The sequence below is a fragment of the Serinus canaria genome, chromosome 4, assembly GCF_022539315.1.
Source record: "Serinus canaria isolate serCan28SL12 chromosome 4, serCan2020, whole genome shotgun sequence".
Taxonomy (NCBI): domain Eukaryota; kingdom Metazoa; phylum Chordata; class Aves; order Passeriformes; family Fringillidae; genus Serinus; species Serinus canaria.
This window is the reverse complement of record NC_066317.1, coordinates 48,270,537-48,298,428: the sequence shown is the minus strand read 5'-3', so window position 1 is coordinate 48,298,428 and position 27,892 is coordinate 48,270,537. Positions and strand designations below refer to the sequence as shown.

Genomic DNA, 27,892 nt, shown 5'->3' with positions numbered 1-27,892 from the left:
GAAGATGCAAAGGAAAAGACTGAAGATGCATGGCTGCATTTCAAAATCAGCCTGAGGTACAATTTTGAGGGCAATGCTGGGCTGATTTTGAGGGTCTGCAGGTGTATAAAGCAAATCAATTAGATGAAGTCTTTGGAGCAAAAGCAGTGAAATCCAATTGAATACCTGAAACACTACCCTGTTAAAAAACAACTCTCTTATTTTGTTACAAGAGCATAAAAAGTAAAATAAATTTCAGGAAGTTTTGTAAATAACAAGAAATGTAATTGTTCTTCTTCTGGCATGCTAAGTATACAGCAACAAACTCCAAGGGGAAGGGGGAATTATGCAACCAGACACTGAACTGAACATTTCATCAAACACTTGTATAGAAAAGGTATGGAATAGTCTCTATAACAGTTGTAAGAGAATAAATTCACTAACTACTGCTTCTTATTCCTGATTGGTTTGAGCCCTCCATGAAACAAACTATTTTTGATGAATTGATGAGAGATTTAGGAGAATAAATTTAACAGCCAGCAGTTGAATTTGTATATTTAAAGCTTAAAAGCTTCAGTGGATCACCCTGTAACTCAATTACTGAAAACACTTCTGGATTTTTCATCATTGGTTTGGTTTTAAACAAAATTCTTCTGTAAGACCGTAATGTGTAACCAGAAGGTGACATAATGACACTATGATTCAAAAACATGTCAGGGAGATGTTAAAGTAGTTGCTAGACCAATGCTGAAAACAATTTAAAACTAACAGGTGCAGTTCTGTAAAAAATAAAACTTGGTATTTAATCTACAGTAATTCAATGGTAGCTAATACTTGATACCTATTCCAGTGTTGAAAACAGAGCAAAGTGCCGTAGGATTTAAGATTGGTTTATGACAAATCCAGCTCAAGAAGGTGAAATTTTTAACTCAGGCATCATTCACTCCAAGGACTTTAGCACGAGTTCACTGGGAGGGACGTGGCCATATTCTTTTTTTTCTGTGAGTTTAGGTAACGTTCATGTATTTACAATCAAACAGACCTTCCATTGCCCATGATGTAACTCACTGACAGCAAAAAAATTATTCATGCTTCTTTTCATATCAGGCGATGGTGGCAGGAACGAGAGAACATGCTTGTGTAACATTGTTTGATAGGGGTAAATTCTCTGAAGAGAAAGCATCAGCACTGAAATGGAAGGTCAGATATTGTCCGTTCATTTGCCTCAGTGTAGCTACTGCTAGCTTCAGTCAAATGGCAGGAGGATCTTCTCTCTGAAGCGGCTATGGCATCTCAGGGACCGGACGTTTCTGTTTCAAAGTGTCAATGAGAGACAAGACTCCTCTTTTGACGTTGGTTGTAACCCTTCTGGTCACCGAGTCTGCAGGCGGCGGGGGCGGCCGAACTTTCTGTGAAGGAGGTCTGGCTACCAAGCACTTCTGATACCGTAACTGCAACAAAGCAAAGCCACTCTGTAATCATGACTGGATCAAGTAACTTCACTCACCATTTTAAATACACTTAGAGTATTTTCTCATTAAATATAGTCAAACTGCTTTGGCTGTGACAAAAAGCTCAGCTGAAGTTAATGAAGTTAAATTGGTCTGTCAATGTTTGAACAGAAACTGTCCATTAGCACACAACAAATATGGGTATAAACCATATAAATACCCATCTGAAAACTGAAAGGTAAGTTTTCTCGGTTCAGTTACTCTTGAAAAAGGATTATTTTCTGGATTTCATAACATGACTCCAAGCAAAATGCTTTGTTGGCATTAGATAATTTGTGTAGTGAAAGAAAAGATTTCTAATTTACATAGGTGTTGCAGAGGTTAGGAGAGAAAATAATTAAAGGGGCATTGTTCACTAAGCTGGTGCAAACATTAAAATGTTTAGATTTTAATTTATTAAATATATCATAATATTAATTCCTATTTACATGTTTCTTTTCTCTGTCTTGAAATTAATATAATTACAAATTTGAAAAAATGCTAATTTATGGAGGCAGTGAAAACCTAAAGTGCTATTAGATGCCTGTGAAGAAGGTCACTTACCATACAAGCAGCCTGAACGGCTTCTGATACATTGCCTGCATTTGGTTCACACCAAAACACATGGCACTCAAAGTGCTGGTTGCCTGTGTCCATAATGAAGGCGAACGTGTGGATGTCCTTGCCTACTCCCATGAAGGACAGGAACCGCACGCGACACTCCACCATGACCTCTTCTTCATTCTGCTCAGGAACCAAAGGGTTGATCATTACTACTGGATACTCTGTGGAACTTTCAGTTTTGATTAAATGGGAGGATATCCTGATACAGTATTGTAATTCCTTCTTATCTGTCTGCATGCTCAGGCCTGGGCTGGATCTCCCTTTCTGAGCTGTCACCGAGGCTTTGAGCATTGCCACAAACTTTTAAAATGTTGTACATTTTGGAAGCTGCTTGTCTTGTGAAGAAACCAACAACATGGGTATAATGACTCCAAAATATGCTCCCCTATCACTGGTATGTTATAGAGATGTTGGTTCAGTACCACATCAAAAGATATATATAAAATACAGCATTAGTAAGTCTCACAGTATTAAGCTCTATGGAAAATGCTCTACATTTCTCCTGTAACACAGATTTTTATATTACTCTTGGCTTCCATAGCAAGAGTAAGGCAAATGCAGTTTGGAATTTACGATTGCTACTACTTTGGGTTTAACCTACAACATTTTAGGCTCAAAATTCCTAGAAAGGAAAACACTGAATTTAATTATCTAATGAATTTTTATAATGATTTATTTCTGAGAACATGCTTGGAATGATAAATAAAACTGAAGCTGATATGAGCAGTAAGAGCCTCTGCAGATTCTGGAAAAAAATAAAATGCAAAATAAGCAAATGAATTTTAGTTTAAATTAACCCTACTACCTTTTCTGGTTTTCAACACTCATATAATTTTAATTGTGTTTTAAACAACACAGTCTGCCTTACTCTTTCATTGATGACTGTGACAGTAGCATCAGCAACGTTCATGGTAACTGGCAACCAGTCATCTTTGCTAGAGGAAGCCATTAGACTTTCAATGGCACTGTTCAGAGTATCCATTCCTAAAAGAGAATAAAATGCAATACTGAAAAATAGTATATATAAAAAAATAACAGATTCTTTTTATCTTCACACAGCAGTATAGAAAACATTGTTTTGGATTCTTTATTAAAATTAATCTGATAATAGAAGAAGGTATTATGAAGTTGTATTTCTCCATCTGGAAGACCAAAGCAGATGCCTCTGGCTTGCAAAAAGCCAGGAGAGCATCTTGTTTAACTTTTGTACTGTTTCAGTTCTTTAGGGCCCTTCTAATTATTAGCAGAGCTCATATTCAGAGAAAGCTGCAGAAAGAAACTCTGCCTTCTTGGCAGCTCCCAGAATACCCTGTTTGCAAAACAAATGTTCATGTGATGCCCTGAATATTAGATGTCTTCATGCCTGATTCATGTGACTGAAACAGAAGAGGTGCTACCATCCAAAAATCATGCACTGGCAGTTGATGAGCCATTAGAGTTTAAGCAAGGGACTTTGGAATTCACTTAAGTGTTACATACCCACAGGTTTTGCTACAGGTAGCATGCCCAGGTACTGGACGTGAAACTTCTGTACCAGTTCTGTCTTTGGTGTTGGGAAATCTACTGCATGGGAACAAAAGTTAATTTCTATTAATCAGCATTCACAGCAGAAAAAAAGCACTTTTATTACATCAATAACATAAAACTGCTTACCCATTAATTGTACTCTGAAGATTTTGCATCGATTTAAAGAAATTTTTATTCCTTCTAACAAGAACAAGCCTCAATAATTTCTAAAGGAATTTTTGGTCTATGCTAAGAATAAAATCACATTATAGCACTGGCATATTAAAACACAGAAAATATGGGTCTCTGAGATGTATAGACCTAAGTTTCACTGCAACAACTATGTAAAAGCTGTAATGTGCTTTAATACCATCCTTGCTAGTATATTAGACACAATCTCCAAGTAATCAATACTACTGCCTGAACAGCACACAGACCATTGCACAAGCTGATGTATGGATTAGGAGTAAGATATTCAGTACAAACTGGTGGATAGAGGCATATAATTTGCTGTAAAGCTAATGCAAAGTATATTTGTTCTCCTGGAATAGTTTCAAAACAGCAGCCACTAAGATATGACAAATAACAGCACACAAAGGCAACTTCCTTCTACCATGCAGTAAAGTGTGCAAAAGCTGGATGACAACCCACTTGCACCCTTGCCTCAGAAGTTGCTAAAAGAGATGCTGAAACCTAGGAGGAGTACTCCTATGGCACTTCTGAATCCAAGTGAGTAACTGGAGTAAATTCTGGTTTTAAGGAAGATTTGGCCAACTGGTGCAGTCTCAAGTCAGGAGGTATTTTGATTTGAAAAAGACAATATCCTGAATAGTCACAAGTAAGTATGACTGTGTTTGAAACACCTGCATTTCAAAATAAAAGAGAAACTGCACAAGTTGACATAACTGAGCAGGACTCCATAACTGTCACCATAACCAAGAAAAATACTTAAAGTAATACAGGAACAGATTACAATCAGTCAGATACATTCATTATAGATTAATGATATAACAGATTATATTACAGATACATCAGGAATACACCCCTGACTTCTCCACCCAACATGCTCCATTTTAAGAAAAAAAACTTATCTAAACCAGGACCATCCTGAGGATACTAGCTGTAAGACACAGTACCTTGCAGAGGAACATCAAGGGTGACATTTGTCCTGTCTTGCAATGAGCTGCAAGCCATAGCTTTAGCATTTTTCCGTTCAGCCATAATCTGAAGAAGACAGTTTAAAGACGCATTTAAAAAAATATTGTACAGCAGCAACTACAATCTACTTCTTTTACAACCCTACTTCTGAAATCTGAAATAAGTCAGAGGGTACATGACTAAGCAGGTTATTCTTTTTAAATAACAATTTTTACAGTTAGCAACTATTTTCCTCTGTGTCTTGCAGGATAATATCATTGAATAGCACCATTCAAATAGGGTCTGACTGATTTATGGAGTGACATTGTTCACAGGGGTCTTAGGATGAGGGAAGAGATGAGAAAGTTGACTTCATGTTCAGAAGGCTTGGTTTATTATTTTATGATATATATTATGTTAAAAACTATACTAAAAGAACAGAAGATAGGATTTAATCAGAAGGCTAAGCTAAGAATAGAAAAGGAATGAATAACAAAGGCTTGTCTCTGACCGAGACAGTCTGGCACGTGGACTGTGATTGGCCATTAATTAGAAACAACCAGATGGCACCAATCACAGATCCCCCTGTTGCATTCCACAGCAGCAGATAAGAATTGTTTACAGTTTGTTCTTGAGACCTCTCCGCTTCTCAGGAGGAAAAAATCCTAAGGAAAGGATTTTTCATAGAACATGTCGGTGACATTTATGGAGTTTAACATCATTGTTTATTATTAATTGAACCTCTGTGTTCATTTTCCATTTTGAACCTGCAGCTTTTTTATTATTCAGGAAAGCCTTTGGCCTCTATATACACTTGTCAAATCAAAGCACAAATCATCCTCCTCAAATTTAAATGCCCAGTCTCCCATAATTACCATCCATTTGCATTCTTTCCCTTACAAATTCTCTACACTGTTCCTCATTGCCAGTTATATAAACAAAACTAACACTGCATACAACTGCTGATTACATGTAAAAGGCTCAGGGAGCTCTGAACAGACAAATGCAGCTGATTTTAAATCCACTTGCCTTTGAGCAGATTTCGTGTAAACTTGTAGCAATGGCTTTTGCAGGAGTGTCACATCGAAACACATGACATTTCAGAATTCTGGTCTCTTTGTCTCTTGCCACATAAGCAAAGTCTCTGTGTAAGTGAGATAAATGGACACATCAGAAACATGCAAAACATTAAAATCAATTGTATTTCCAAAACTGCAAGTCCTACTTCAGCTTAACAGGTGTATATGTCAGCTCTCAAGATATAAAATACATACCTTTAACAAAGCAGGTCTACAAATGTAGGAAAAAAAAAAACCTGCTTACCCATGAAACATATATCTAATCTATATAATTCAAAAGCTTAAACTATATAATTCAAAAGCTCATTATGGTTTCCTAACCATGCAACTTACTCAAGTTACAACCTGTAATTCCAAATGAAATTGTAAATAAACAGCAAAATTTACTCAAATATGTTACTGAAGATGAAGTAGAGAGAGAATTACATGTTAAGACAAAAACCATATGCAGCTCTTAACTGCTAAAAAACCCCAAGAAACAGCATACAACACTGTAGCCAGAGAAAAATCTTATTTCAAAGGACTGTGTACAGTGTTTAAAATATGCAGATAGTAATTAGAGATCTGGTTGCATAAGGGAGATGTGAACCTGCTGAGCTTTGCTCACACTAATTGCCCTAAATTTCTGACCTTATTTTTTCAAAAGTTAAATAAAGCTGCCCTACAAAAGGGATGTTTGCACTGTACTGGCTAGTCACCACAGCACAGCACAGCTTTCTAGCATAGATGAAGGAAGTGCCATGACTAGGTTTATTTGTTCTCAGGCTGCTTAAGAGTTGGAGCTCTTCTGAGACAGTCCAAGTGATAAATACTGAGCCAGGAAGAAGCCTGGCTTTGCCCAGCTGCCATCCTTGTTATACCAGACCCTCTCTCCTGCTCTTGCACCTCTGCTTTTTCATGTCCTGCAAGCAACCATAGCTCATTCCTACTTTGTGACCCTCTTGCTACTTTCAGATTTCTCTGGGACTTTGCTCCAGCCTCTTATGCCTGAAGTCTCTTTTCAGTGTCTTTCTGTTTTACATATAAATAATTACCAGCAAAGCTCTCAGTGGTGAAGAGATAGGAGGGATATTCCTAAGCCACAGGCCTAGTATTAACTAAAGTATTTCTGTATATAAAAGTTTGTAAATATTCTGAGCAGGGTTTAATGTAGCAGGGATGGCCAATTTTAAAATTCATTTTAAATGCTCCATGAATTGAAGAATTTTACACTGAAGCTATCCAGGGAGAATCAGAGACTGTGGCAAATGGATTGCTGGCCTTCCTGCTCTGTACAAGACACAGACACTGTCCTGCAGTTAAGTACTGTGCCTGTATCCTGCAGTTAAGTACTGTGCCTGTATCTAATTGAATGGCAGATTTTGCTCTCCATGAGCCCTTGCAATATAAGGGCTGCTCAGTAACAGGTACAGGTGGCTGCTCCATTTAAGTGCCTTGCAACCTGAAGCCTGATGAATAATATTTTAAAAAACGTAAGCCACACAAAACTATCAGAGCATGAGATCTGAAAGCAATGCCACATGAGAGAACCAAGCAGAAACCCAGTGAAGCTGGGGGCCCCTCTCCATCCCAGCCTGCAATGGCACACATTAGGGCACAGCAGGGACAGGAGGCAGTGGAGCAGAACATTCCCCCTGAACCCTTCCTGCATGGAGAATGCAGCCCATGGGCTGCACTGGCTGTCTCTGGCTGCAGCACTGCCCTGCCAGCATGTGAGACACAGGCATCCTGTGGGACAGTTTTACCCAGCTGATGGTGACCTGCAGGAAAAATCACCAAGCAATAATCCAGGAAGGTGCTGTCTATTACAGAAGATGCCCCAAGGCTTCCTCCCCAAGTCCCTTGGCCACAAGAGCTTTTTGGCACATTGTTCCCTTTCTTCTGCACTGCAGGATGCTGAGTTTCAGCTGGAATCTTGCTCCTGGAAAAAGACTGATGGTTTTGGCTCCTCTGGACATGTGCCAAGCCTTGGTTTAGAATGGTTTCCTCTTCACTTAACTCATCAAAAGCAGGCTGAAGGCTCCTAGCTGGACTCCAAGAGAAGAGGGTATGGATCACCAGTAGCCTATGAAAAACTAGCAGCTAAGGAGAAAAAACATAAAACAAGGTGCCATATAAAAGCCCCATGGGATTGGTGGTGAGTGCTGGGAAGGAGCTGCCAGGACCACCTGGCCCATACCTCAGTACTGCAGTGCTGAATGCAAGGCTTGTGTCCTGCCCCTCCAGCACTTGGTCCTGCAGCTTCTGTAAACATTTCTGTTGTAATGGTAGGCAATCATAAACAAGGCTGTGTAACACAATTACAGAAGAAAATGACACACCAGCCAGTAGAGCAGTTTCAAGTACTGAGAGCTAATAAAACCCTGGTGGTGGTGTTGCAGCCTCACACACTAGAGTTTCACTTTAAGTACCTAAACAGCTTGACCAAAGTAAACCAGCTAATCACATTCATGGATTGTGAATATACATGAAGCCTTAGATGATCAGGGCCTGCATCTATTGAGACAAATATGAAATGTGAATTCTTCTAATACTATGGTACCACATCATACTCAACCCTGCCAGCACCATTTGTTTTCAAACCATCAATCAAAATTGGCACAAAAACCATCCTTCCCCCTTCTGGCAGTGCACAGACACTACCACTGGTGCCATGAATTCATGGAAGTCATCCAGATGCTTGCATGGGTGGCCCTACAGGGCAGCCCAGCAGCCAAGACGTGGAGATGGGTACTGGCTGGTGGCAGCTGGCTCCTCCACTGCCAGCAGGAGCCTTGCAGCCTTGCTTCAGGCATTTCTAGGCTTCCAGAAAAAAGAGCCCCATGGTTTGTCTTGGAGAAGAAAGGCATGGCTTTCTGAAGATTTCAGAGTATCTTCCTACAGTAACAATAAAACTTAGGAAAAGTTTTGTGTTTCCCTACATAGGACCACAATGGAACAGCTTCTTTTTTGACCAAAGCCTTGAATCCCAAGTAAGGCAGAAGATCAGTCTCTGATTCTTCCTCCACTTCAGATCCCTTCTGAGTTGCTTCATCTATAAACCTTCATTTGACTGCAGCTCACTCGAAGCTGATTAACATTTAAGTGAGATTTATGTGCAACAGGCCCCTGGGATAATGAAGAAGTGCTGAGCAACGTGTTTGCAATAGAAATGTACAGGAAAGGGCAAATGCCTCCTCTCTTACCACTCCCCTTCTTTACATTCTGCTAGGAAAACAAGCAAAAAAATAAATTAAAAAGCCATTACAAAGCCCCCAGATGGACAGAGAGCCAGCACAGGGTTAACATCACATCTCATCCAGCTGGATCAGTCTCTGGCTCCATAGGGTGTGTGTGCACATGAAATCAGTGGCATCTGAATGACAGCTCCTAGTAAAATTTCATTCCATGCCAGTGGGGAGAGCAGCAAGGTGTTTAGTGGGAGAATGATGCTGCAAACAAAGCTGTATACTCTTGAAATTTTAAAACACAAGTGCAACACTTCAGTTGATACAGGATTATGGAGAAGTACTGCATAGAAGGGAATTCAAAATTTTTTAAAAATCATTTGCACACTACATCATCCACTAATAACTTTCCAGTTATAGGAACTGGATAAAAGCTAGAAAAACAAAAAAATAGATAAGAATTACTTTGTGCAAGAGTGGGTAGGACCAGTTCTGCTGAACAGTTAAAATTTATAGTAATTTATATTTTGAAAGAATACAGAACTAGAGAAAGACATTTTCAAAAGCAATTTTGAGACTTGAAAAGACAATGTAAGGTGCTAAGTAGAAGGGAATTAAATTTCTGTTTGCTCTTTTACTCTCTTTAATTGGCAAAAGCCTACAGTCATTGACTAAACCTTAGATAATCATACCTATTTAACACCTGGCTAAGCATCACTTAGCTGCTCAACCTTGGATGAATATAATCACATTAAAAGCAATTTATGCTAATGCTGTCCTGTTTGAGTAGCAGTTATAACCATTTGCCACTATTAGGCTAAAGTCCTAGGAGGCATCCCAATTAAGTACAGCCTAGAAGAGTAGCACATCCTCCATTACCTTCTCACATTAAACTTATTTCTTCAAAAGACTGTAGAATAATGTAGAATTGCATGAATCCTTTTGCTTAAAAATCCCTAAGATTCTAGCCTTAAAGTATGAAATAAAATTTTTTACTCTTCTCAATAAAATTAAATTGCTGCTATTTAAAACACCTACATTAAAATGATACCCATGCAGGAAAATGTGCATTTCCTTCCAGATTTATGTATTACAAATTGTAACAAGAATCCTTGAACCACAAAATTATATTCTCTGGGTTTGTTTTAAAATTGAAATTCTTTGAAACTCTTGATTGAGATTCATCCAGAATAGCCTACAGGAGATGATTTCCCTGTGCTGGTGTACAGACTTCTGTAACTGCAGGGTCAGGGAACAGGTACCCCAGGCTGTGGGGAAGGCATCTCCTGAGCCTGTAACTTCCAGGCTTCACTTTGCTTTCCTGCAAACAGCTCACCAGAGACTTCTGAAAGCAGGAAACACAAAGGGGAGAGCAGCCACCTCTACAGCAGAGCAGGGGCAGAGGCACCTGGCAGGGGGCTGCCACTCACTGTCAAGACTTGAATGCCCATGGGAGCAGAGGAGGAGAAAAGCAAGAGAAGGGAGAGGAGGCACGGGATAAAAGCAGGTAAATACAATGCCATCAAGACCATCCTCGGGTGGGGATTTTCCATGACACACAAATATTCTAATATCATGAATGGCAGAGAAGATGAGGTGCAGGAAACCCTGCAGTAATATGTATGTTAGAAATCACAGATCCTCTGGATTAACATCTCAGGCTTTTTATCCAGGCTTCTTGTTCACATAGGAGAAAGGAGAATGGCTTATGGCTGAATTAATGTTTGTGACTCTGTTCAGTTCACTTGTCTCTTTATTATGGTCCCACCAAAGAACTTGCAAAGTTAGGGAGAAAATCCAAAGGTAAGAAAATGATAACTGGATGAAACAAGGAGCATTCACAACCACTGCAAAATCTGTTTGTAAAAGCTTTACTGAGGACCTTTCAACTACCAGATACCAGGCAGATACTGAGTGAAACCACTGCTTCCCTTCCACCTGTTCCAAATGAAACCCATAGCCCCTTCTCCAGGTGAATATACACCCAACACTTTGGAATCAGATCCCGGAGGAGGAAGAAAAATAACTATTCCCAAGAGTCTTCTCCTTCCCATTTCTGTTATACAGTAACCACATGTACCCTTCTCTCCTCAGTGATTAGAGCTGGAAGTGATGTGGGGGAGAAAGAATTTTCCCTGTGTTTCTGACAGTTGTTGGAAATCCTAAACACCCAATAAAACCTTCCATTTTTCTTCACTTCAAGCACTTCACCTCACAGAGTTCCTCCACCTCTTTAGCTGCTCTCCAGCTACAGCACACTTGGCCACCTTGACATTACCCTGGTGATGAATTTTGGATCCAAGTAGTTAAAAAGAAGAGGGAGGGAGACTTTTGGGAGACTTTTCTTATTTCAGTTTTCACACAGTTTGCAAATTTATTTCCTTGCAGCAAAAACATCAGTTCTGCATTTTAATAAATTCTCCTCAAATGGCCTGGCATTGGCAGAGTGTAGCTTGTTTTTCTAATTCAAGCATAAAGTTTGTAGGGCAAATTATCCCCTGCTGAAAGGCTGTTTGCTTCATTCCTCAATAATGTCACTTGCTAACTCTGAAGGAGGAGCTATGGCTACTTTGTGTGATTCTCAGAGGCTTTAATCTGGCAGCCCTAAAACTCACAGCTGACGCTTTTTCTTTGATGTCTTATCATTGCCAGAGTTCTGTGTGCTTCCAAAATTTGTTCAAACCCTCTCAGAGCTGATATGTCTGATACGCAGCTCAGCCCTTCAGAGCCCAGCACTTCCAAGCCTGAAGCATTTGCATGACTTTCACTCCAATTTTCTTCCTGCAGCCTGATGCTTAGGCAGCTGCAAAAGCTGGCCCCAGATGGGCTTTCAGGGTCTCAGTGCTGCCTGCCACCTCTTCCTGTGCCCAGGGGACAGGAGCCCTGTCAGCCTCGCCACCACTGCTCACTAGCATGCAAGGTGGCTCTGAGATGCTACAAAGCATTTCCCTCTCTGCTACCAAGGGTTTATTCTATTCCTGCAAAGGGCCACAGGTTTGCATCAATTGGAGTCATGTCAAAGTGCAATTGTCCAGATCCATGAGCTCTGTTAGCACAGTGACACCAGTACAGATTGGACAGCTTAAATGTGTGTCCCGTGTTGGTCCTCCTTCCCAGCCTCACCTCACAATCACGTGGCCAAAGCACCACCATCATGGCAAGGAGGGCAGCCTGTCACATGTGCCATGGTCACCACCAAGGGGGTGCCCTGGGAACGGAGCTCCTGCAGGATTGGCAGCCCAAGGAGGCCCAGATACCAGTATGTGACATCCAGCTGGGGCCTGGGGGTCAGACAGGGCTTGCTGCTGCTCACCAACTGCTACACAGGCATGGCAAACTCAAAAGTCAGTCAGTAGCTTAGACCTCTGCTTGTTTTATACATGGATTTAACAAAAGACAGAACTTCTGGGACAGATCGTATGAAAAATCACTGGCCACTGACTTGGTCAACACAGCTGTTTCAGGGTGTAATGTTGGTATTTTCCTTAACTACTTCACAATAATTTTGAAATGTGCATGGCCAGGGGACTGCCTTCCTGCCCTTGTGCAGCAGTTTTCAAAGGAAAGGCACACAAATGAGGTACTTTGTCATTATAGTTGCTGTTTTTCCCTGGAAGCATTGTAAAGTGGTGGTTTAGCTCCTCAGGATGGCCAGCATGATGAATCCTGAATTCCCTTTAAGTAAATGAATGTGTTATTATGCCTGTGAACCTCTGAACAGCCTCTTTGCAGCAGATCCTGTAAATTTGACTTTGACAAATTAGTTTTTAGATATTTTTGACAATGCTTCTGTCTTCCAGATCTAATTGGAAGACATGGGCTTTTGTTTAAAGGAATATTTAAAGATTTAATAAAGAAATACATCAAGTTGAGATGCTCAAAGCTCTATAACAGATTTAACTGAAGACAGAAGACTACAGCAGAATAGTTAATTTCTCCAGTGTGATTTGTTTTATAAGCAAGGCTTCCTAGTTCTCCTTTGTTCTTTATTATTCAGACAGAGAACACAGCAGTTGTGCACAGACACAACACACGAATCTGCTTGAAGCACACCTTTGCCAGTGCTAGGCTGGAAGGATCATTGCTCTCCACATGCATGAAACCTACATTAGACTGCAAAACCATAGCCAAGAAAGTTCAAATATTTCCCTAGGCCAACACTGCCTGAAGAATTGATTAAAAAAAAGTCAGGCCTGGAAACCATTCTCATTATATTCCACAAAGCAAACATGAGGAATGGTCTGCATCTCTAAACCACATTCCTTCCACCCAGTCCCAGTTACAAGATTTAGCAATTTAGAAGAGCAAACAAACCCCAAATCTCATCTGAGGGATGCAATTCTATTGCTAAGAGCCTTTGGAGTGGCTGCAGCCCTTGTGCTGCAAAGCACCTGACTACAATGCCTTAGTGTCTGTGCTGCCATGAAACAGGAAGCATTGTAGAGAATTCCAAACGATCCCTTTGTACATCCAAACAAATCAAATGGACTGGGGATAACTTTTCTTCAAACTTAAAATACAGGCAAGCAACCCAGACGGACTGGAAACAAATACCAAAATATAAAATAAACATTTACTTTTTCAAATCTTGCTAAACTTAGCTCTGGAATCCTCTGCTCTCAGGATCATGTTTTTTCAATTTTTAAAATAAAAGCTGGGATTTTAACACTGTCTTGCATTTCAGATTCCAGAGAATATCATCATCTGAATTTAATCCCAAAACCAGAATACTAAGACCCATTGCACCACATGATTTTAAACTGTTCTATTATTAGAGGGTTTGGGGCCTGAGGAAAAAAAAACCAACCCTAAACAACCAACAGCCAGTATCAATTGGACAATTCTGTTAAGAGCAAATTGAAAAGGTGACAGATATGAATTTACTCACTTAGGTTGAGCTTCTGTTCACTGAAACAAGCAAACCAATACAACATTTTTCAGTGCATGCCGGAAGGATAAACACAAAAATGGAAAAACAAAAATGATTTACCTCTCTCTGAATCCAGGGAAGCATGAAGAAACAGAAAGAGCAAGTTAGAAAGCACTCAAGCAGACAGAGCTCCAGCATATGATAAGAGAGGGTAGCTGAAAAGTGCTGTACATGTAACATACACTGTTTGTTTGTAGCACAGTGTGTCTAAGCATACTGCCACTACTTCCTCTCCACACCTTGTTTTCATTGAATCTTCTTGCTCTGAAGTTTGTATTTTTGGAAACAAGCAATGAAGCCAACAGGCATCAGCTGAATTCAGGGAGGCAGCGCAGACATATCAACAGTGGGAGGTAATAATGCTTAAAATACCATACAGAAGTCTGGGAAGTAGTATGCAGAAAGTATAAATAGACACAGAAAGTGCATGAACCTTCCTTCTTCCAAAATAATGCTTTCTACAGCAGACACTGACAAAAGAAACAAGAATAATTCTTCAGGTTGTGCAAACCTTACACTGTTTAAACTCAGAGAGTAGAAAGCAGGTTGTGCAAACTTTACATTGTTTAAACTCAAAGAGAAGAAAGACTGTCATCAGTTTTTTAAATGCTCTTCCAAAAGCTCATGCCCCAAGGTCACCTGGGGTGCTCTGAAAGTTGCACCCTGAAGAAGTGACAGCTTGGGGAACAACCTTCCACGAGCACTGAACTGAAGCCAGGATGTATAAAATCACCACACACCTTCATTTGCAAAACACTTCAGCAACCACTAACTTTGGTATGACTTAACCAACATCCCTTTCCCACAGGAGAAGGCAGACAGGAGAGGCACAAGCTTCCCTGGCTGGTGGCTGCCCTTCTGCCCCCAGACCTGCTCTGCCTGCCTCCTGAAGGCCTGGAGGAGGCTCCCTGCAGGTGCTGGCAGCTCCCACAGCCTGCTGCCCTCCAGGTCATGGCAGCCACCAGGAAAGCCCAGCAGGGAGAGCTGCCAGGGACACGGGTGTGTGCTTCTGGAGCTTGTCCTGTGAGGAAAGCACAGCTCCCTGGGATGTTACCACAAAGGGCTGGCTGGGCTGGGGAAGGATGTGGTGCTGCTGCCTGATCTTTGCACCCCTCCTTAAACACTGGACATCACTGTGTGCAAGGCATAGTGTCTCTGCAGGGATAAAGGCCATTCTCAGGAGAGCTGCTTAGTCCTGCTCTCCCACTCCTGCCTCCTGCATGCACCTCACAACTTCCCTTTTTTAAGAAGGGCTTATCTCTAGTGAGCACCTGAGCATGGTTCATGCACTGTGTGCAAAAACGGGGGACCCTACATCATTCCAGCTTGTAACTCTTGGGAAAAAAAAAAAAAAAAAAAAGAAGTGGAGTGGAAAAATCAAATCATCATGTAACAAATAACGAGCCTAGGATTAAAGACAGAGCACACTGAAGGGAAGGGGTCCAATTCCCATTAGATATCTCGTGTCAGCAAGCTTACAGCAATTGATCTCTTGCTTAGAAATGGCTTAGTGAATAGATCTGGAATAAACATAAGTTTTCTAAGGCAGGTTTTAGCTAAACATGCAAATGGTTCCCTAATGCATCTGTCCAAAATGGATGTGTATGCATGCAACTAGAGATTTAATTTTTTCTCATGTTGAGATGAAACCTCTCCTGTTGCACTTTGTACCCACTGTCCCTTGTAATAATCTCCATGTGGCTCCTTGTGATGAACAGGAATTCACTGCAACAATCTCTCCATGGATGTGTCAGAGCTCCATCACAGGAGGTTTCACTTGACAGGGTGCTAGACTACTTCATTTAGGCTCCCCTTCCCATAAATGGCTGGATCAGATGGTCTTTTCATATTCCTTCCAATCTGGGCTGGTCTATGATTCTATGAAAGCAGCCAAGTTGGAAAAATTAGCTGTATTTACAAATGTAATGGACTTTCCCAGAAATTTTACAACAGAAGCATGAAACTTAGCTTTGTTGTAAAGAAGAAACACATGGTGCTCTGCTCCATTCCTGTCATACACTGACCTGGGAGTTTCCCCTTTTCAATATCCAGTGGTGACCAGTGTGGATCTCCCCAGGCAAAACCCCACTCACTCCTTTGCTTCAGCTCCATGGGCTTTCTACTGGGCTTTGCAGAATCAGCAAGCACTTCAGCTATTGTTAACATTTTAGAAAACAAAGGGTTGAAATCTCAACATTGCAAATATTGAAAATCTTTCAAACCTAAACACCATTGATACTATATGCCAGTGTCAATATGAAAATCAGAATTGAAAAAGTAGTATCACTTTCACTTTCTGAGAAAACACAGTGTTTCTAAGCAGTATGAAAAGTAAACATATATGATTTTCTTTGTCCATTTATCACTGACTTTATATGAAATAGACAAACAGAGATTTCCATCTCTCAGAAAAAGCATTACACTGGAGAAACTGTCCTGTAACTTAGACACAACATTCTGGGGGGAGGACGGGAAAAGGAATGCCTTGGAGACACAAAACATGACCTGCTGGAGCAAACTCTGAAAGGGAGATCTGTTAATTCCTCAACTGCTATGCAAGACACAACTGGACAGAACAATCACCACTGCAGCTGCCAGCCCAGAGAAAAGAACACTGAGGAAATGCAGGAAGGTGAGAGAAAAACAAACACTTGACATGCTGGGCTTCCTCAGGCAGGAGAATTGAGTGGGGCTCTGGCTGCCGTGGCATGCATGAGAATCAGGGGAGGCTGCCTCCTGCTTCTAACCAGTTAATTGCAGTTTTGCAATTAAAACAACAACTTCTCATAGAATGTCTTGTAATTCATTAATTATTTTCATACAAAAGACTATTTGCCTGTATTCTCTTTACATTCTAATAGCTCAAAATATGATTGAATAATTGACCTTTAAACTTAAATAAACAAATTTTTAAAAAAACACCCCAAGGCTAAAAAGTAGATACAGAAAGTTTCAGTTCAAGTGGCAGACTTTGTTGATTGCTCCAAGTGCCAGAAATGCTGCAAGAGCAGCTGCACAAGTGCTTCGGTGTGGTGCCCTACATATCCCTTTCCAAGCTGACTGAGTTAAAACGGGTCAAACCAGAGCTTGCCAATAACCTGGGAAGACAATCCCCAGAAAATTGTGTCAGGGCTGCTACACAGGATTTGAGATTCATTTCTGAGGGGAAAAGCCAAGACCAAGAAAAACAGCCCATGACTTTCCAGCCTGCAGAGGTGTGAGAGAGGACACTGCCTTCCAGGGAAGGTGGTAACAGTCTCCTCCTCCCCATCACTTCTGCCAGGCTCATTGATTCCAGGCTGTTTTCTGATTAGTGCCTTTAGGGAGAGAGCATTGCAGGAATGGCACCTGCCCCTCTGATCCCTGCTTTCCTCCAGAGTCCCCAGGCCCAGGGTTGCAGTGGAGGCAGCAGAGGACTTCTAGAGCGCTGTAACTGATGGGGCACTGCTTGAGTGCAAGACTGTTCCTTGTTTCAGTGCCAGGTTTTGTACATCAGTGACTGATGCAAACTGTGTGCTGGGGGCTGACACTGATGAGCAATGCCCACCCCACAAGCAGAAGGGGGATGGAGATTTCACTGAGAGATAAATAAACACCCTTTGACACAGTGCTCATGAGGCTCTATCAGCACTTCTGCATGCAAGTTTGGGCTCAGCAATCCATGGAGAGTGACAAACTGGAGTGAGCCCAGCCATGGGACACCAAGGCTGTAGGAGCCATACTTGTTTAGCTTGGGGATAAGGTGGGCTTGTTCAACCTGGGGACAAGGAAATGGGAGAGGATCTAATTAATGTCTCCCACTTGCTCATGGGAGGGTTTAAAAAATAGAGCAAACCCAAGTCTCTTTGCCAAGAGAGTGGGCAAACCCAGAGATATATACTCTAAGAGGCTGTGCACTCTGCTCTTGGAGTCTTATAAATATCAGCCTGAAGTGGCTCTGAGGTAATCCTGAACCCTGCCCAGGTGTGGGCAGGAGGCTGCTCTGGCTGACCTGTTGCAGTCTGTTCCAGGGCAACTTTTTTCCCGGGGTTCTGTAAGAGAAACACCTCCAAGCACAGATCTGAGATGTCTGTACTGATGGACATGGTGATGCTGTGTTTATGCAGATGACCAACCTATGGGACTGCCTCAGGAGGGAAGAAGGAAGCTGGTAGGGATGAAACAACATGCCCAGGAGCCTCAGCAGCTCACGTGCCCCACACATCCAGCCCTGTGGCAGGGACAGCAGGAGCTGTCCTGGGCTCCAAATACTCCACAGTTACTACTGTTGTGTCTTCTGCTTCAACTGTAAGACTACAATGGGATGGAGAGCAAATCACACCAAAACAGCTGACAGGTTTTGGTTTTGTCACCTCCAAGAAGTTATTTAAGGATCAAGGTGATGTTCTCATGATTGGATGATGTTTTAGTGTGGCTCTGCACTAAGGCCTGGGAAAGAGTGAAGAGTTTAATCCCCCTCGACATCCCAAGCATTTTGTGACTGATGCAGTCAGCTAACTTAGTGAAGATACAGTGAATACTTCACTCCTCTTCATTCCTGTAGCTTCCCCTGGAGTCTGGCATACTGCAGCTTCCTCAGTTGTCTGTTTTAAGCAGATCAGAAAAAAAAAGGCTGCCACGTGTTAACTATACCATAAAGAGCTACAAAAGTCTGCCCTGCAACTTCCATGGTCCTTCAACATTTTCACATGGGACCACACAGACCAGCAGCAGCCCTGACCATCTCTCTTCTTATGAGATAACAACCAGGTGAAATGGCTTTGCAGTCAATTACCATACAGTTTTAATGGAGTAAAACATTTAACTTGATTAAAAATTACAGTCCATTGCATGAACCTTTCATCTTTATTTACAGTTACAAGTATTTGCCTGAGCACATCCTCTGAGGCACAGAAGAGGCCCTGTTCTGGCTCTCTAATTTGTAATTACAGAGTCTAGTAGCACTTAATGCAACAAAATCCCTATATAAAATGTAGTTACACCTCAACAACACAACATGAAAAAGTAAAGGAAACAACCTTCATTTCTGTGCATTTGAAAATCTCCTGTTGCTTAGAGAATGATTATGTCTTTCACTTTTGTATGCCATAAGAGAAATAGCTATTTTTAATGAAAGGAAAATAGCTGTGGTTTATAATTTTTCCAAGAGTTTGGTAGCTTTTTAACAGTTTATTTTTTATTTTGTTTTGTTTGTTGTGTGCATTTTTTAAAATTTTTGTTTTGGTTTGTTTGTTTGTTGTTTGGCTTCGGCTATTTTTATTTTTAAAGTAGTCCTTAAGCCTTTTGTCTCCCAACAAGTATTGAAATTGCAGACTATTCCAGCAGACTGGTCTTGAGTTTCTGGGTCCCTGCCACCACCAGCATAGAGACTGAGTAGAATTACAACTAATGCTTTCTGCATGAATCCCCTGTTCATTCTGGGCCAGATTGTGCCATCAATTTTTAAGCAATTCTCCACTGGTAGCAAAGAAGAGCTCTGCTTAAAAATTGATGGCTTGATCTGGCATTCTGTTGCTAATTATATATTATGAAGCCTACTATAACCTAATCAGATTCTATTTTTAAAATAAAAAAAAAAATTAGGCACCCTGACAAATCCATGTTTTGTAAAGACTAAATTTTACTCTTAAAACTAGAAGAGTTTGTTTTTGAGTACAGACTTTCTGAATCAGTAAGCCCCACTTACTGGAGCTTTTGTTATTTTGTCAGGTATCAATGTGACATCTAGCCATGAAACTATGAAAGTTTCATAGCTTGGTTCCTTGTTATTCTTAAATCCTCTCCATAAATAAGCAACCTCAAGTCATTTTGCCATTCCTTCAGGGTTTCCCTCATCTGCACACACTCAGTGACTGAAAACCTGAGATTAAAGAGTGGGTGCACTTAGAGCCCCCTGAAGCACACGGCCACCCCAGGTGCCTCCTCTCCTGATGTAAACCAGCAACATCTTCCATAATACACTGCAGATCATTTCCCTCTCATGAGACATGTTGGCTTGTTAGGGAAAACAAACACATTTCTGGAAGCACAAAAAGAATGTCAAGCAGCAGGCCACCTTTCCCCCAAATCACTAGAGCACCATTTAAGATGGATTGGTTGGATACTCCCAGGCAACCAGCAGTAGGACAAGAGGACACTGTCTAAAGCTGCACCAGGGGAGGTTTAGGTTGGACATTTAGGAGGAATTTCTCCCTAGAAAGGGTGACTGGGCATTGGAATGGGCAGCCCAGGAGGTGGTGGAGTCCCTGTCCCTGGAGGTGTTTAAGGCAGGACTGGATGTAGCACTCAGTGCCATGGTCTGGCTGGAAAGGTGGTGTTGGGTCACAGCTTGGACTCCTTGATCTCAGAGGTCTTTTCCAACCACAGTTGATTCTGTGATCTGTGATATAAGAATTTCTGGTTCAAATTATTAAACAATTACTAAATTAAGCCATAAAGTATTTCAAATTTAGGAAAATTCTTAAAACATATAAAGAAGGATTTAATATCACATCAACATCAAAATACAACCAAAAAAATTAAAAGGTTATGTTGTTTCATTTGGCAGACACCAATAAAAGTTCTGGGACACGCCAGTTATTTTCTAATAGGTGGAAATGAAACAGAACACTTGATACACTTACTGACTTGATATCCCTGATTTAGAACTGTTACATTTCAGAGCTGACCTATATTAACTTGATCAAGAGAATAAGGCTATCACAGTAAATTTAAGCTTTACAGAGCAGTTGAATCAATACAAACACTCTAATATCAACTCTATAGAACTTTTGTCCTCTTTAACAGTTCTACTTCATGTCATGAAATACAGGAAACTGTGAATGATGAATCAGAAAGCCTTGCTGAATTTCCAACAGGCTGCAACCATACAAGAAATACCACACACCTTCAACACACACCTTGATTATCCAAAATACAATTCAATTGGTTTGTTCTCCATCTGTATTACAACTGATCTGTGTTTAAAATTTCTTCATAGAAAGGGTTTATGTATATACACCCACTTGTTGTAAAAGGGAAAACTAACCAGTACTTAAAAAAATAAAAAAAAAAAACCAACCAACCAACCAAACAAAAACCCTTAAAAATTATAAGTGGTATTATATAAGAAAACCCCACTATCTTTCCCCTTCTCTCTTTTAAATTCTTATGAAAATAAATAGGCCACTTTTTACTGAGAAATGCTCCAGGGCTAAATAATGTTCTTTTCCTCACTCACAAGTTGTTATAATTACATTAACCACAAAGCAACAGTTACAAGAACATAATTAACGCCATAGTTTTTAAAGATGAAACAGTTCATGTCCTCCCCTCATAAACTCAGATATCCTTTAAGAAAGCAAAAATTACTGCAGAGAACAGGGAGAGCAATGAGGTTCCATAACATGCAAGAAACCTAATTGAAGAGTGAAGCTGCTGAGTTTAAAGAAAAAGATAAATGTGCTTGTCTCTCTTCCTTCCCCATGCACCCAGCATAATAAGGATTCAAAGCTATATATCAATTAACAAATCAATGAAATTTCTCCTGCTGCAATTTCTTTCTAAATTCAGACAGGATTAAGCAAGCACAGAGACCTCAAGGCAATAGATTACATTTAATCATGAAGTTCCCTCTCCTGTCAAAAGAGCTGCTAACCATTTCACTTCAACTAAATATATTTAATATGCATGTATACCATATAGTGCAATACTTCTGCCATTAAAGACGTTCATGTCTTTTGAAGATTTACACAGACTGTTCAATCTTCATTGTCAATTATGGGCTGAAAAAAGAAAGCCCAGACTGTCTAGCTAGAACTTAGCTGGGAATTAGCCATAAATATCTGTACAGGTGGTGTATGTTAGGAGGGAAAACACAGAGCTTTCTGCGCTTTAGCAAATGAGGTCTCTGCTGTTCTCAACTGCAGCATCTTTTCATACATTAACATGGCATTAACAGGAAAAACAAATTATGATCAGCCTCTACAGAATCAGGCTGGTCAGTGTGCAGTCAGTAACCAGTCAGTTTAGGAACATGTAATTCTGAGCTGAACACAGTCCCCCACACCCATTAATCATCATGATCATAGTTAGCTTACTGCTCAAATGAGCAACATCTGAAGGGATAAAGGAGAGGGAGAACAGCATCCAACACTTACCGCTCGGCACACGGTCCAGCATTTCTGCTACAGTGCTCTCCTGAAGCTTGTTAAGTGTCAGCTCTTGGAGAAAAGAAACCTGACTTGCCTTTGTCACACTGGGAGCTGTAATTTGCCTTGCAGGCATGCACACGGTAGCTTTAGACTAATAGACCACAGCTTTGAAAACACAGCTCGAGACAAAGGCTACACTAACGCAAAACTGTTGTCTGGGCGGCTGGAAGGGGGAAGGGCTGAGTTTTTTTCCTTGTCACTTTTTAAGTTTCTTACCTTTTCGTTGCAGCTAAGAGGAATTAAATGCCAAGCACGTCCTACAAAACCCCCAAGTCAATCCCCATCTCCGTTAGTTGCATCTCGGCATCCGACGGTGCGAGTGCACTTGATGCAGCCGCGCGTTTGTACTCCAGCGGCGGGGGCCGAGCAGCCCTGAGAACAGCGGCTCATTCATTCTGCGGGGCATGGAAGCACATCCTGCCAGCTCGCACTGTGCCCACGGACTGTGCCCGCCTGTGTTTGCCGGCTCCAGCTGCGAGGAGTGGGCGCTTCTCCCGGGAAGGTCGGCTCCCCCAGCGGTGTGTCTGTCCCTCCCCTGCATCCCCTCTGCCTCTCCCTGACCCGCGGCACAGGGCTCTCGAATCGCTGCCACGCTTTGTCTTTCTAGCCAGTAAACTTCAAAGATTAATCTTTTGTGACAGAAGTAATCTTTCGGGGAAAGCTGAAGTGCACAGGGAAGCTGCCCCTCTCAATTTTCCAAAACCTCTGCAAAGCATTCACAACATAGCTCTGTACCGAATGCAACAGAGAAAGAATGTCTCCTTAAAAAGGCAACAAAGATTTACACCTAAATCCAAAAATTCAGACACAAGTAACAACTAAATTTACTTCAATGAAATTACATCTGCTTATGCTGGAAGTGAGATTTATCCTTGAGCTGTAAAAACAAACACATCCAATAATTTGATTTTCCAGAACTGGCACATGCAGTAATAGTAAATCCAATTTAGAGGTGTTGCTTGCACTAAAGGTTCCTGGAGCGCTAGTTTTTATCAAAACTCCCCACTAAATGTGCTCAATCAGCAGCAAAGAGCTGCTTCTGGCAGAGGCTGCATTTAAAATGCATCAGGGCTTAAACCCCATTGCAGGTTATTCAGCTTTCACAGCTACCTGCAGCATTGCACATCACTTCTCAATGCAGGGGGAAGACTGGGGGAAGGCAAACTCTGACCAAGGAACAACCCCGAGTTTGCAGGGACCTGGGTCACCACCCTGCAAGTCACTCTTCTCCATCCAAGGGAACTTCTCCCTCCAATGGGCCAGCAGAGCTGTCTGTGGCATCATACTTGTCATCTCCCAGGAAAATGAGCCAACATGAAAATGCCCACCAACAACTCTTTAAATTATCTGAGCCCAATCTGAGTGAAAAGAGCAAAAGAACAAGACCATGGATATTTCCACCAGCAGAGCTGGGAGGGTGAAAAGCAATTAAGGACAATTTTCTGGCAGTCACTTCTTTCAGCCATGCAGATGCATAAGGAGCAGGATGTTTCCTTCACCACCTAAATACACCCTCAGAATCTAGTGGGATAGATTCCTTCCTTCCTTCCTTCCTTTCCTCCAGCTCATCATCAACAAGGTTTGGCAGGACCACTTATGCTCAAGCAACAACCTGTGCCTTCCCAAAAGCTTTCCACTGATTTCCAGGGAGTAACAGGAGGGAATTTAATAAACAAATCTGTTGATGCTGCCTAAGATAAAACAGTTCCAGCTCCTCCCTGCATGTGCTGAATGCCCAGTGCTAAGAAGAATTCAAAGCCATGTAATAATTTTTGCCATTCCAAGTAACTTCTCCAAAGTCTTGAAACAAGCGTGGAATTCACTTGTGGGGAAAGAAAGGGGTGTTTTATGGGCAAAGTGCCACTTGAAACTGGTTAATGGGCTAAAATATAAACATATTACATTTATAATCTAGGTTCCAATATGCATTCAGTGTAATTTCTTTACATTGGAAAATGAGGACCCAATTGATTTGATAACTATTAACTATTACAAAACCCCTCTTCATTACTGCTGTCATCTTTTAGTCTTGCTAAGGAGAATACAAGAGGGTATGGTAGCCTTCCAGCTGGCCAAACAACAGCACTCATGAGAACAATGTCAGACTTCTACTTAAAAGGCTTCTAAGGAGAGAAGCCAGATTTTGCCATTTTAATATGCTGGAACAGTTTGTGGGAGAGAACTGCTCTCCTCTGATCATTCTTCAGTACCAAGAGATAAAAGAGATTCATCAAAACTTTATAAACCTGTGAATAAAAGTATAATTAAAACTAAATCTCAGTTTTCAAGTTATTAGTTGGCTTTTCAAAAAGTGAACTGGGGTTAAATTCTAATCCTGTGTGGGTTTTGGTATTTTGTTAGATGCCACAATTACTGCCTGTGCACCTATTAGCAATGATATGGCTAGATATAAATGTGTTTCAAGGAATAACTTGCCCTGGTTTCAGCATTTCATCTTCCCTTGCCCCACACCCTCTGTTCCTCCAAGTTTCTTACTTCTAGGTGAAATGTATTAAAAGGGCAACAGATTTACCTCTGCCACCAGTTGTAGGAAAATCTCCTAGGGCTTGACCTAGGGCAGTTTCTGAGCAAAATCTCTTCCCATTTGTGCTCAAACAATTTGCTTAATAACAATAACTGTGTTGCTGTGGCAAACCAATTCTCAATCACACCCAAAAATGTGGATTCAAACATGAATTAAAAATTTTAGTTATAGGCTTCAGGGTAATGGTGGTGGCATCTGGCTTTTGTTTTCTCCTAGTTTACTTGGACAAATTTTATTCTGAAAATGAAAGGTGAAGCTCACACAGAAGTCTTCTTTCATGAACTGTAAAGAATAATCATCAATAAGCTTTGAGACCAGTCCTGGAAGTCACAGAACTCCCCAGTGGATGCCAAGTTTGGCTGACAAGCTCCCCCTAGCAACAACTGCTACCAAAAACACAGCGAAAAAATTTCCAGGACAAACACCACACTGAGTCCCATTTCCCACTGCCAGCCAGGCACTGTGAACTTACAGCCAAATCCCTTGGCAGGAAGGATCTTTGCACTGCAATTTACCTGCAGGTTGCAGAACAAATCAGCTTACAGCAAGTAATGGGTCAAATTTACACTGACAAAAACACCACCAGCAGCCAGCCCTGGCAAGGTGAAAACAGCCCAGGAGAGCTCTCAGCTCATGAAGAGCTGAAAAATTCAACTCCTGCACTGCCAAACGTGCCAAATCAAGGTAGAAGGGGTGTTTTGGGGCATGCCTGGTGTATAAATGACACCTGTGTTGTTCTAGGCTCTCCCAGCTATCCTGTGCTGCCCTCTCAGGGGTCCACAGCTGAGGTCTGTTTCCCAGGCTGCTGTGTTCCTCACTGGGGATGAGGTTCAGCCAAGCTCATAATGAGGGAATGGGTATTTAACACTGTAAAGAATCGGGGCAGATCTCCATGCCCTTGGTAGCAATGAGGTGCCCAATTCTCTGGTTAAACTGCCAGTGAACAGCAGGGCACATGAGTGAAGGAAATTAGCTTATCCTCTAGACAGGGCTGGGATCACATTCTCCCTAAACTGATCAAATATTCCCATTCCATGGGCAGAATCTGTATCTCACAGTGAAATACCAAGTATCCCATCACACACAGCCCATGTAAGACTAGCAGAGCTATAGATGGGCTGAAGATACAAAAACACTATCAGCATCTGAGATCCTCATACTCATCCTGAGCAAGGACTGGACCCATGGTTTCATGTACACAAACTTTTGAGGAAAAAAGAAAAATTATATTATAGCAACACATGCATACTGTGAGGCCAAGAGTGTATTTTAGTCAGTCCTAGCTGCTGCACTCACACTGCTGGCTCACAGCTGTACCCTTGCAGTCTTACACTTGAGGTAAAGCCAGAGCAGGTTTGCATCCCAGCTCGTGCTACTGCAGCACTCAAAAGCTCCACTTCTGCCCCACAGGAAGAGAAACAAATGCTTCCCAAACTAGCCCTGCCTTTGCTATATCCATCCTGTCCCTGACACAAAACTCTCTGACACTTCCAGGAAACAAAAACAAATGTCCCTTTTGAAAACCTCAGAGTACTTCAATATTCTTTGGTCTTTAACAACCTAGAAACCTAAAACCTCCCCTCATGATCATCCCCTCGTGATCATCTACTTCTACTTCCATAAATTATCACACAGTAACAGCAGTGCCAATCCTCTAACTTATCTGAAATTTCCTATTATTTTCGAGAAGAGGAGAGAAGATGAGAGGCAAGTGAGGAAACATTTCAGAAGGTTTGAATCTTGGATTCAGGCAAGTATACGTGAATCTCCATTAACATCACAAAATGAGTTTCCAAAATCCATGGGTGGATGAAGAAAATTTGAAATACTACCTTGAATCCTAAAGACTCCAAAGTGACAAAATGAATATAGCATTTGTGAAAGCCTGAGTTGGCAATACTCCAGAAGAGCTTTGTTTGTCTTTTTTACATGAAGGCCCCTGGAGCCATGTATGTACTCCATAAATGAACAGAGGGCAAGAACAATTGCTCAGTCTGCTTGTCTAGTCCATCTCATTATGTTCCTGATGGTGGTTGAGTAAAAGCAGAGATGAAAAGCTATTTCCCTAAATAAATATACACAAGTGTCCTCCAAATAGAAAAAAAAAGAAAAAAGGAATCTTTCTTAGTAATTTATTTTCTTGTGGGTATGAGTACTATCAATCCTAAACACATATGTACATTGTTGGAGATACATATACGAAGTTTCTTTAGGTTCTTCAGACACTGCAAAACAGGAACAGGCAGAAAATAAACTTCTTAATCAATGAAGAAGGACTAATGAAACACAACTGCAAAGGAAGTGCAGTTCAATTTACCCTTAGCAAACCGAACTACACCTGTGGTAGCTCTCCAAAGGAAGGACCTCCATTGCTCTGTCTGCCATAAGGACCCAGGCGTGCCCTTCCAATCTGAGCTACTAAAAAATTATTCTGTAAGTACTCTGCAGTGCCTCTTTCTGCATCTTGTTGGCAAATACAGCATCATTACAAACACTGCTGTGCCAGTATGAGGTATCCCAGAACACAGGCAGGCTGACTTTCACAGGGTCTTGTCTGAAGTGGAAAAACTCACTTCACTGATGTTAAACATAGGATCAGGAGAATATTATGTCAAATATTGAAGACAGCCACCTTGCAGACCTTTAACTCTTTCATATTCTTTTAAAAACCATAGTAGGCTCCTTACTTTTCCCCCTGATATTTTTTGCTTGTATGAGAACCTTAGTCCTACTAAAGAAATAACATTTACACCATCCTGATGCCCCCAGAGGTACTACACTGATTTTGCTGAGCAATATTCAGGTCTTGGAGGTCCACCTCTGTAAGTTATGGACTAACTCAACTCATGGTAAAACTAATAAAAAACCTCCTATCAATTATAAGGGAATTTGGTCCAACTCAGGGCTCAAGTGTACATCCAGCCAACTTGGAAATTAATCAAGGTGGGGAGAGGGGAACTTCATGAAATAAAATATTGAAATTTTAGAGATATTTGAGTTCTATGTTTAATGCATTAATTCAGATTAGAAAATTGAAAGCATTTTTTTGGGATTAAGATGAACAGCATTTGTGTGAAGATGACTGTCATCAGAAGAGGTATAATGCACATGAATTTTTCAGTGTCACTAGGCACAAATTTCTTTAAAAAAATACAGATGTTAATGTAACAATTTCTAAATACAAAACCAAGTCAGTCAGTAAATATATCCCTAAACGTTTAGACACCTGAATTATCTGTTGAC

At 41.1% G+C, this 27,892-nt stretch overlaps 1 protein-coding gene across 14 annotated transcripts in view; it reads right to left on the bottom strand.

Moving 5' to 3' along the window:
- Positions 1 to 242: 242 nt before the first annotated feature.
- The window catches only part of APBB2 (amyloid beta precursor protein binding family B member 2), a 157,819-nt gene continuing 130,169 nt past the window's right edge, over positions 243 to 27,892 (bottom strand). For all 14 annotated transcript variants that reach the window (XM_050973728.1, XM_050973729.1, XM_050973725.1 and 11 more), the window contains 6 exons: positions 5,766 to 5,880; positions 4,736 to 4,823; positions 3,573 to 3,656; positions 2,962 to 3,077; positions 2,034 to 2,213; positions 243 to 1,430 (listed from right to left, as the gene is read on the bottom strand). In XM_050973728.1, the coding sequence (XP_050829685.1) occupies positions 1,263 to 1,430; positions 2,034 to 2,213; positions 2,962 to 3,077; positions 3,573 to 3,656; positions 4,736 to 4,823; positions 5,766 to 5,880 (751 nt within the window). In that variant the 3' untranslated portion in view covers positions 243 to 1,262. The remainder of the gene's footprint in view (positions 1,431 to 2,033; positions 2,214 to 2,961; positions 3,078 to 3,572; positions 3,657 to 4,735; positions 4,824 to 5,765; positions 5,881 to 27,892) is intronic.